Below are 10,175 nucleotides of genomic sequence, written 5' to 3' on the forward strand. Positions count from 1 at the left end.
GAGTTCGAGCCGCGTGTTGGGCTCTGTGCTGACAGTGCAGAGCCTGCTTGGGATTCTCTCTCTCTCTCTCTCTCTCTCTCTCTCTCTGCCCCTCCCCACCTACCCTGCTGGTGCGCACATGAGTGCTCTCAAAATAAACTTAAAAAAAAAAATTATACAAGAAACGAAATGCTTCTTAAATTTCCATATCGGAGCCACGGCAGCGGGGTCCAACTTCAGGTAAGACAGAGCACGGATGGGAGGCGAGGACAGAGACAAGAAGGGACCGGGCCGCCGGGGCCTCGGCCGCCTCTCCTGGGAACAGCTTCTGGGTCCCCTCGCGGGCAGGAAGTTAAGACGAATCACAGAAAATTAGGCCAAATGGCACGGCCTGTTTCTATGGAGACGTCAGTGATGCCACACACGCTCCCCGGATCCCACAGGACGCGGGGCTTCCGGAGCCGGTCCCGCCCGGGCCTGAGCAGGCGTACCCGCGAGCCCGGCTCCCGCAGAGGCCGACCGTCCACGGCGTCCTTCCGCTGCCCGACCGCGGTCTCTGCACCTGCCCTGAGGATGCTGCGGGCCGGAGCCCTCCCCCCCAAGAAGCGCAGCCTGGAGCCCAACCCGCTGGAGAAGGGCATGCTGCTCCTGCAGAGCGTGGCCGGCCACGGCACGTCGGCTCGGGCCCTCAGCCGCTTCCACGGGAAGATGGTACGGGGTCCCGGTGGGCGGACGGCCTGCTTCTGCCCCTCGACCGAAGGCCTCCAGATACGCTCCGGTGATGGCCCCAGAAGGGCAGATTCTGGGGGATGCAGAGCCCGTGAGCGAGGAGGCACCGTCCGCCTTGAGCCTTCCTCAGAGGGGTCTCCAGGAGGAGCCAACGGGGAGAGGAGAGGTTGGGGGGGGGGGGGGAAGCACAGCCGGCAGGTCCCTGAATGTACCTCAGGCTCCAGGAGACCAGAGAGCCAACCCAGGGTCCCCAAGGACTCCCCAGGCGGATGCCGCCAGTGTCTCCAGCCGGCGCACACGCTGTCCTGAAGCTCACGGTGCTCGGGGAGAGGGGCAGGCGGCTTCCAGGGTCTCCTCTCTCAGTGTCTCGTTGTCCCCACTCCGCCAGGACGGACGCAAGCAAGACGCCAGCGCCGAGGACACCAGCTTCACGGCCGAACTGGAGGAGCTGAGAAAGGTGTTCCTCACAAGGCCTCACTGCCCTCGGTTCAGCACCAGGGCCACGTCCATGTGTCCTTACGGTGAGAGCCACCGACCGGGGGCTCCCGCGTGAAACCGCCTCCTTCCCCCATGGAGTCGGGCGGCCTTCCCTGCTGGCACATGTCAACCAGAGCGGTGGCCCGCGGTGGCTGTGCGCGGTGGCTGTGCGCGGTGGCTGCGGTTGCTGCTGCTGCTGCAACTCGCTGTGTGGGCAGGAGCCCCAGCTGGAACCAGCAGCAGAGGCAGAGGCAGAGGCAGAGGCAGAGGCAGAGGCAGAGGGATGGGAGGGGGAGGGGTGGGAGGAGGGAGGGAAAGTAAAGCCTCCTTTCTTTTCCCTCAGCCGACTCAATACGCTTGGGGGAGGGGGGAGAATGTTGAAAATTCTGGAAGCTGCCCAAAAGGGGTCATAAGGCCAAAGACAGGAACAAACCCCTGTGAGGAGCCCGACAGCCGCCTGGTGGTGCCGCGCCCCGTTCTGACCCGGGAGAACCGGAGGCTTTGAGAGGGCAGCCGGGCACTCGGTGGTCACCGAGGGGCACTGGCCAGGCCAGGCAGCACCCCATACCCCTCAGGTCCCAGCCTGCACTGGGCCCACGTGCCCACACATGACGTTGTCCGTAGGGACAGGGCAATGGAGGCTTAGTGCTGTGGCCGGGAACAGGAGCCTTGTTCGTGTCCGAGGTGGGGGCCCCCACCAGCTCCCCTTTGTCAGGCCTGGAACCTCAGCAGCCTGTGCTCCCGATCCAGGACTTGTGGGCTGGGCTGGCCGGGACGGCTGGGGGACCACACTGCGTCCTGCGTGACGGCTCGGGGGCAGCTGGGTCTGCCCTTCGGGACAGAGGGGCCTCTCAGATACCATGAAGCTGAGCCTTTTTTACAGGAGATGCGGGGTCCTTCCGGGGAGGGGTGCCTCCATTTGGAGAGACTCAGCTGCACCTGCTGCTCTGGGCCGGCACACCAACGCGGGCAGGAGGACGGAACCGTGTCTCCGTTCAGTCCCAGGGTTCCCGCAGCTCCCCTGACACGGCACCTTTAATGCCACCTGAGGTTTACAAAGAAATGGAAGCGTGGCCCCTGCCCTGGAGGTCGTGGAAGGTGTAGCCTTAGCGGCCATCAGCTGGCGTCTCGAACCCCCTGCAGGTTCAGCCATCTCAGCCGAGTTATCTGAGGAGTTGCGCGTGGCGCTCGATTCCTGGAAGGCGACCCAGGACCCGCTCTCCGGCCGGCAGGTGGACGGTGAGGGCGGGGCCGGCTGCCACCGGGGTCCTCCCCTCATCACGCCAGCCCCGAGGCCTCTGCCTGCACCTGCCTCTGGCCCCTGCTCCCCCCCCAGGCCTCCCTGATCCTGCCCCGTGGGGACCACCTGCCTGGCTCTGTGTCTCTGACACAGGGTGCGTCCCTCCTTGAGTAGAACACACTGTTCCCACACGCGAAGATACTTTCTTTCCTTTATCCAAAGACGATCTCTGCACGCAGAGGTCTCCTTTGTCTGAACGCCAGGAAACCCCTCACAAATGTCTGGGCCACCTGGCGCACCGCGGCATCAGCGTGACCCCTGCTGTCCTGGCCCCCAGGCCCCGGGAATCTCGAAGGGCTGCTTTTACCATTCCCCTCCCTTTCTTCAACACACACATGGGCAGGTGGGGAAGGACGGACGAGGGTGGTCACAAGTAGGGGTGTGGTGAGCCCGCCGGGCAGTGAAGGGTTTCTGGGGAGGGACACGATCATGGAAGCCCCCGGGGCCGCTCAGCATGGGACTAGTCTGACTGCCCCCCGCTTCTCGACAGGGTGCCTCCTTCCCTTTAGTAAGAGCGCCTGTGAGTTCAACTACTTGAGGACAAGCGAATCCCGGATGGTAAGCCCGGTCCCCAGCAGCCCAGTCCTAGCGCACAGCCAGCTGAGAAAGCGCGTGCCCTGGTACATCTCCGTCATCCATGAGAAGGTACGGCCGTGTGCGGAGCCCTGGGCGCAGACCCTGAGCCGCATGCCCCAGCTCCGCATCCCTCTGGAGAGGAGGGCCGCGGCCACCCCGGGGGCTCTCGTCCCGGGATCCGGTCAGCTGTTCGGGCAGGTCCCCAGAGCGGCCGAAGCTGACCCCCAGCTCCCTCTTCCGGTTCCGTGAATCAGACGTTTCCAAACCCTGCAGCCCCCGTGCGCCTTCACCCCAGTGGGCGGCGGGTGAAGCTGGCGTGGGTCCCGCCCCCTGGCATGCAGCTCGCCCCACGAGTCATGACCTCAACCATTCACATGCCTTTGACCCGATATTTCCACTTGGGAGGATGTATTCTTAAAGATTAACAACCAGCTCGGTGTGCAAAGATCTACCTACGAGTTGATTTGTTGGGATTTGATTCTCTGCATCCTTGTTTGTGACAGAGAACGGCCAGTAATTTACCTGTCTAGTTATTCTTTTGTTTGCTTTTGGTGTCAGAGTAAATCTGGCCTCGAAACAAACCACCAAGCGGTGCCCGGGTGGCTCAGTCGGTTAAGTGCCCGACTCTGGATCTCGGCTCAGAGCATGATCTCACGGTTCATGGGTTTGAACCCCGCATCGGGCTCCATGCTGACAATGCCGAGCCTGCTTGGGATTCTCTCTCTCTCTCAAAATAAATAATCAACTTAAAAAGTTTTGTTTTAAAAACCATCGAAAAGTTGGGAGACATTTTCTCCCTTCCGTTCTCTATCCTCTGGAAGGGTCTACACGAGATTGGTGAAGAATTCATCACTGAGGACTCCTGCAGAGTCCTCAGAGAGAAGGTTCTACAAATAATGAAGTCACTTCCTTGAAAGATATTCAGAATTCCTTCTCCCTCTTGTTTCAGTTTGGGGAAGCGATGTTTTTGTTTTTTGTTTTTTTTAGGAATGTGTCTGTTTCATGTAAATTTTCAAATTTATTGGCCTAGTCCTGTACAGGATGGTGTTTTATTACCCCTCTAATTTCTGCAGAGAGAAAGCATGCCTCTTTTCCATTCCTGATGGTGCTAACTCCTGCCCTCTTTTTCTCCATCTGTCCTGCTAGGTATTTATCAACGTTAATAGTCTTTTCTTAGAACCTGCTTCTGTAGTTGTCTTAAAGCTGGTGAAGCTTTCATGGCCGTCATGGAAATGAGCACACAAAATGTTGAGTAGCTGGTGGGCACACAAAACCCTGAGGGTGTGGGTCCATGGGTCTTCGTGTTACCTTTGATTCCCGAAACTCTGCCTCGACATTGTCTGATAGGTTTCACAACTTTGAAAGTGTTGATATCCTGGGACCACTTTGGGGAAAGCCTGAGGCTCTAATTAGCTAGAGCCACACAGATCTGTGTAAAAGAATGTCCTTTGCAACATGGTGTTCTTCTGCAAACAGCGGGAAGGGGTATTACCAAAGGCGGATGTGAACGGGCCTGGGGAAGGGCTGCAGGCTTGGCTGCCTCCAGGAGCTCGGAAGGTGTCCTTAGGGCTGTCTTTCCCTCATCTCCGCCTGGTCTGAACTGGCCGAGGTGATGCTTCATCACTGGAGGGAGGCCAGAGAGCCACCTGCAGCCACAAGCCCCCAGTCGCACCGAACATCCCCTTTCCAACCACCGCTGTCCAGTTTGGGACACATGCGTGGGTCTCGATCACTATGGCAGGGGAAAGAGGTGCGATTTTGGCAAAATCATTTTAACGTAATTGTATAAGCGGTTCCGCATTCCTTCAGATCCCCCCGCCCCCGCCTAGCGGCGGGCGCCGCCCCCCCCCCCCATGCTGCTGGCTCCGCCCTCCCGTCATGCTGCTGGCTCTGTCCTCCTGCTGGCTCCGCCCGCCCGCCATGCTGCTGGCTCCGCCTCTTCCCCCCCCACCCTGCCGCCGGCTCCGCCCCCCCCCCCCCCGGCTGGTGGCGCCCCCCTCCTGTTGGCTCCGCCCCCGCCATGCTGCTGGCTCCGCCCCCTCTCCCCTCCCCACCCTCCCAGATCTTCGTCCACCCTCTCCTCTGCCACAGCCTCAGCTCTTCTCTGGAGCCCTGAGGTGGATGGCTAGCCCGTTGGTTCCCTGCGGGCCCCAGTCGGTGCGCGTGGGGCTCGGAATCCGTGCCCTCCGTGGCCTCGGCCTCACCCTACAAATCTCCATATGTCTTGATGTTGATCATTGTTCCTTTTCAAACTTCCAACCTCCTTGGCGCATCTGCTTCTTTGACTCGTGCGCCCCGTGGAAGCCTGGCACTTAAATCCCAAACATCCGAAGGGCTTCCTAGCTGCCTCCTTTTCCTCCGGCACCTGTGCCTGGACCACCTCCCTCCGGCCTCAGCTCCGATCTGGTGGCAAGTCCTCCGGTTTCCGTTTGTCCAAAAACATCTGTATCGTGTCTCCGACTCTGAGGAACTGGGGGCACCGAGATCTTGAGCACAGAAGGTGGAGGGGCAGAGGGCGGGGCTCTCTGACAAGGCCCCGGGGGGCGGGGGTGGGTGGCCGGGGCCAGGCCTGAAGGGCAGGTACCAGGAGCCCACCCCCCCAGGCAAGGATTTGGGACCTGTCCTTAGGCAGGGTGGCTGGGATTTCAGGGTGCCTGAATGGCAGGCCTGCCCTTCCTAGGCTCAGAGCTGCCGGTCTGCAGGCGCCCCGAGAGGGTGGGCCCGGGAGGGGCTCGAGCGGCACATGGGGGCCACCTGCGCTTCTGTGCAGGATCACTGCCTGCGCACGCTGGGGGAGGAGGTGCAGCGCCTGTCCCAGCTGGAGGCCCTGCTTCGGAAGAAAGACGAGGAGGTCTCGGCCCTCCAGGAGGAGAGGGAGGCCTTGAAGAAGCAGCTGAAATTCCTCCTCCAAAGCAAAAGCCAAGAGAGATTGGTATGTCAGGGCACGGGGTGAGCAGGGGGCCTGAGCCGCGAGCTCTGCCGCCAAGGGTCCAAAGCTCCGGGTAGCCCCCCCGCAAGTGCCCCGTCGTCCCGGAAGCCTGCCACGTCCTGGTGGGGGCGGGGCTCCGCGTAGAAACAGACCCCTGTGCTTTGCTGCCCGCTTGCTTGGTCCCTGGGGCGGGCCGTGTGTCTGTCTGGACTCCGCTTCCTTCCCGTAAGATGAGGGCCGGATCCTCCGAGATCCTGAAGGATGGAAGGAGCCCTGAAGGTGGTGTCCGGGGCTGAGACATGGACCCGGTGGGCGTGGCGGCTCAGTTGAGCCAGGTCTGTTCTGCCTGCAGGACATTCAGTGTCCTTGCCTATAAAGCAGGGGGGGGGGGGGGGGGGCGGTGCTGCCCCTTCCCAGGTCTGGACAGAGGGCTGAACCAGGCAGGTGCCGGTAGGGCCCGGCGAAGCAGTCGCCTGGTCTTTCTAAAACTTGATTTCTTTCATCCCCGAGGATACAGCCCAGCATTATGCTGGGGGCACACATGAGGCAGGGGTGGGGACCCCCGAGATGCCACCAGAGAGAGCTGGACCAGACGCCGATGGCACGGTGCCAGCAGGCAGGGGCAGCAGGAGTCTCCGGGGGCCTGGGGGTGTCAGCCTGCCTTCCCTGCTCCCCAGCGCCCCCGGGGGCGCTTAGAGAGCCGTGAGCCACAGGAAACATGGCCTGCTCACGTGCAGGCCACCGCCCCCCTTCTCAGCAACACAGCAACCTTGGCAGGAGGACACTGGCTCCCCTCCCTCCCCTGCAACACGGAGAGGCTGCTGTCCCCTTCCAGAAGGACAGGTCTCACCCCCCCGGGGGAGCCGAGGCTCACGCAGGCGTCTTACAGGAGCAGCCCTCAGAGTCTGCACCAAAGCCCTTGGGGAAGCTGAGCATCCTGAGAACCTTCTTCAGAGACGAGGAGGAGTTGCAGCACAGAAGGCAGGTGCGGGCCTGTTGGGAAAGGGAGGGGGGGGTGGCGGGGGGAGGCCTGACCCCGGGCCACATCTGCAGGGCAGCCGGGCGGGGCCCAGGCCACGGTGTCCCACCCGTAGCTCTCACCTGCTGGCCTTTCCCCAGTCGCAGGCCCTCAGACACACCTGGGGGGAACAGGTGCAGGGTGGCGGGACTCCAGCCCCCCCGCCCCGGGGGGTGCCAGGGTCTCCGAGTGGACGAGGCTGACCCTGCCCCGGCTGGGGGGCCGCGGCCCCACGCCCAGTGCACTCCTGCCCGGCGTGCCTTCCGTGTCCCAGCCGCAGGACGAGTGTTCCGCGACCCACAGGGGCAAGGACCTGGAAGTGGATGGCGGCCAAGAAGACGAGGCCGGAGAAGCAGAGGGCGGAACGGGCAGCGGGGAGGCCGCGCCCGAGGAGGGGGTTGAGGTGGAGGTGGAGCAGCTGGAGGAGGAGGAGGGGCAGGGGGCCGAGGCTCAGTCTAAGAGAAGTTCGAGCTCCCTGGAAGACGCCTTCGAGCGGGAGCTGGTGGCCCAGCTGGAGGAGTACGAGCAGGTGATCTGGGAGCTCCAGGACGAGCTGCAGGTGACCAGGACCAGATACTCGCTCGCGACAGGTGCGGCCCCGGGGCCTGGGAGCCTGCGGGGGGGGGGTGGGGGGCCAGGGACCGAGGCCCGCGGGGCGGGAGGCCGCCACCCTCAGCCCGGCTTCTCAGGCCCCTGCTCTCGCTCCTCTCCTCCGCGGCGCTCACTCAGGTGCCATCACGTCCTTACAACGCCGAGTGGGTTTCCAGGAGTCCCGGCTGCGGCAGGTGCACACGGAGAGCGAGGCCCTGCGGAGGGAGCTTCGGGAGCGGGAGGACCAGCTACGCGCCATGTCCAACAAGGTGGCCGTGCCCCTGTCACCCTGGCACTGGGAGCCGGGAGCCCGGGCAGCCCCGCACCGTCCACCCCGGGCCGCTCGGCTCCGGGCCACTTCCCAGGACCCCCCGCCCCGCGTCCACCCGCCCGTAGCTGAGCACCGTGTTTTCTCGAAGTGTTTCACACTCACAGCGTAAAGAATCAAGGAGTCCCACAGGCTCGTCGCCCCAATAGGTGTGTCCACCCTCCTCCCCCTCACGCGCCCCTCCCCCGCGGCGACCGCTCTCAACTCTTCCTTAGGAATCGCTCTGCAGGTTCCCGGACGGCATGCTTCCAACGCCCATTCTGGAACTTTCTGCATCATCACATTATCTATTGCTTCCTCCTTCCTCCCCTGCCTGGGGTCCCCAACGCAGGGAGGTCCGCCTCCCGCCGGCGTCCCCCACCCAGGACCCCCAGGGGGTGGGGGTGGGGGCGGGGGCACGTTGTCAGCAGCACACGCCCGCCTGGGGCTGAAACACGGGCTTCCGGAATGAGGATTAAGGTCCACTCTCTCTTCTGACCTACTCCCGCGTCTTCATGGGAGCACATCCTGCAGCGACCTTTTGATAAAAAAACGAGTAGGTATAAACTGGGGGGACACCGCACTCCGCGAACGGCCTGCTTCTACTTGGCGGCAGAGTGTGGCCGGGACAGCGCCTTCCGTCAGTGTGTCCCCGCCTCTTGCTCACTCGGGCCCAGGCCGGGTGGCCGTGGTGTGTCCTGGTCCCCGGTGCCCTGAAAGCTGGCGGACTTGTGCCATCGCGGCCCGTTCACTGTCCTGGGCTCTCCGGGACCAACCAGGAACGCGTGTCCTGTGGTTCTGGAAGCTCACGTTTATCTCGGTTTTTCGTTTCCTCCTCTTGTCTCTCGAACCTTCCGTCCTCCTGGCGTCGTCCCTAGACCTGGTTCCCCCTCCTCTTCCCGTCTCCTGGTCCGTCTGCCGTGCTTTCCACGTTCTCCGCACTTTCTCCGCAGCCTCCTCCCTCCTGCCTTTGTCACACTGACGCTTCCCCATCCGCCTTGTTCTCCGAAAGTCCTCGTATCTTCTTTTACCTCAAGATCCGTGGCCGGTCTGACCTCGCGCAACACACCTGGCTGCCGGGCTTAATTGCTGCAACATCCCTCTCTCTCCTGCAGGTGTCCTGTGTCCCTCCGCCTCGGTCTCTGTCGTTCGCGAGAGAGCTTTGCTCCAGCGTCAGGGCCGAGCGGAGTGGCCACGCGGTGCTCATTTTGTGCTTCACGCACAAGGGCACACGGGCCCCCGTCAGCCCAGCGTTCAAGGTCCTCTCGTTAGGGCTTTCCTCTTAATTTGCTCAGATTGCCCCGGAATCTGGCACCTGGGAGGGTTTCTGGCCTGTGATGTGAAGGCCCAGCTGCTGGTGTTGCCGGAGGCCCGGGGGGTGGGGGGGAGCCCACATCTGGAGCCTGGGGCCGCCACCCCCACACTGAGCCTGGCACCTCCCCCGCCGGAGCCCCTCTGCCAAACCCCGGCCCCCAGCCTCCCGCCAGGCGGACAAGGGGCAGGCTCCTTGCCGCTCAAGGTTGGGGACCGGTCTGCCACTCCGTTCCTGAGATAGTCACCACCGACCCCCACCCCACAGGAGCCTCTACACCCAGAAGCAGCCGCACCTCCAACTCCTGAGACTGGGGGACTCCGGGAGGGAGCTGGGCTCGTCAGCTTTCCCCGCCGCTGGCTCAGCACCCATCCTCCTTGGCTCTGCCCAGCTCCCTGCGTGTTTGCAGGCCCCCCGTCCTTCTCCCTGTCCTTGGCAGGGGTCCTGCGGCTTCTGTGGCACTGAGGCTCGGGCAGACGGGTGGACACCGGTGTCCCGTCCGTCCTCCCGTTCCCTGAGCCAACCCCCCTTCTGCCTTCCAGTTCTCCAACCTCAGGGAAGACAAGAAACACGAAGAGATGATGGGCCTCATGGAGAAGGACAACTTTCTCCTCCGCCAGGTGACCGCCAGGCGTGGTTAAACGGTCAGCCAGATCTTGCTGTTTTTGCTGTAAGTCCTGACGCAGCGTGGGGGACATGAGCCGCGAACCCCCTTCGCAGTCAGTCGGGGGCCCCCCTCCGTCAGGCGGCACCCCCATCAGCAGTGGCTGGAACGCAGGTGCACACAGAGGCTCCTCGCCACTGCTGGCTCCACATCTGGCTTGAACTCGGTGACGCCGGCCGTCTTGGGGGGACAAAGGGGCGGGGAACACGGGCGACCCTATTCCCGCGTCCTCCCTCCCCCCCCCCCCCCCGCTCCCGCAGCAAGTGGCGAGTCTGCTCTGCAGCTCCGCCACT

At 63.2% G+C, this 10,175-nt stretch overlaps 1 protein-coding gene across 1 annotated transcript in view; it reads left to right on the forward strand.

Moving 5' to 3' along the window:
• Nucleotides 1–360: 360 nt before the first annotated feature.
• The window catches only part of CCDC27 (coiled-coil domain containing 27), a 14,063-nt gene continuing 4,248 nt past the window's right edge, over nt 361–10,175 (forward strand). The window contains exons 1-10 of the mRNA XM_040471508.1: nt 361–690; nt 1,097–1,229; nt 2,329–2,424; nt 2,976–3,130; nt 5,832–5,993; nt 6,880–6,975; nt 7,283–7,598; nt 7,738–7,868; nt 9,761–9,838; nt 10,143–10,169. Of these exons, the coding sequence (XP_040327442.1) occupies nt 361–690; nt 1,097–1,229; nt 2,329–2,424; nt 2,976–3,130; nt 5,832–5,993; nt 6,880–6,975; nt 7,283–7,598; nt 7,738–7,868; nt 9,761–9,838; nt 10,143–10,169 (1,524 nt within the window). The remainder of the gene's footprint in view (nt 691–1,096; nt 1,230–2,328; nt 2,425–2,975; nt 3,131–5,831; nt 5,994–6,879; nt 6,976–7,282; nt 7,599–7,737; nt 7,869–9,760; nt 9,839–10,142; nt 10,170–10,175) is intronic.

The sequence above is a fragment of the Herpailurus yagouaroundi genome, unplaced genomic scaffold, assembly GCF_014898765.1.
Source record: "Herpailurus yagouaroundi ecotype Mexico unplaced genomic scaffold, PumYag 77, whole genome shotgun sequence".
Lineage (NCBI taxonomy): Eukaryota > Metazoa > Chordata > Mammalia > Carnivora > Felidae > Herpailurus > Herpailurus yagouaroundi.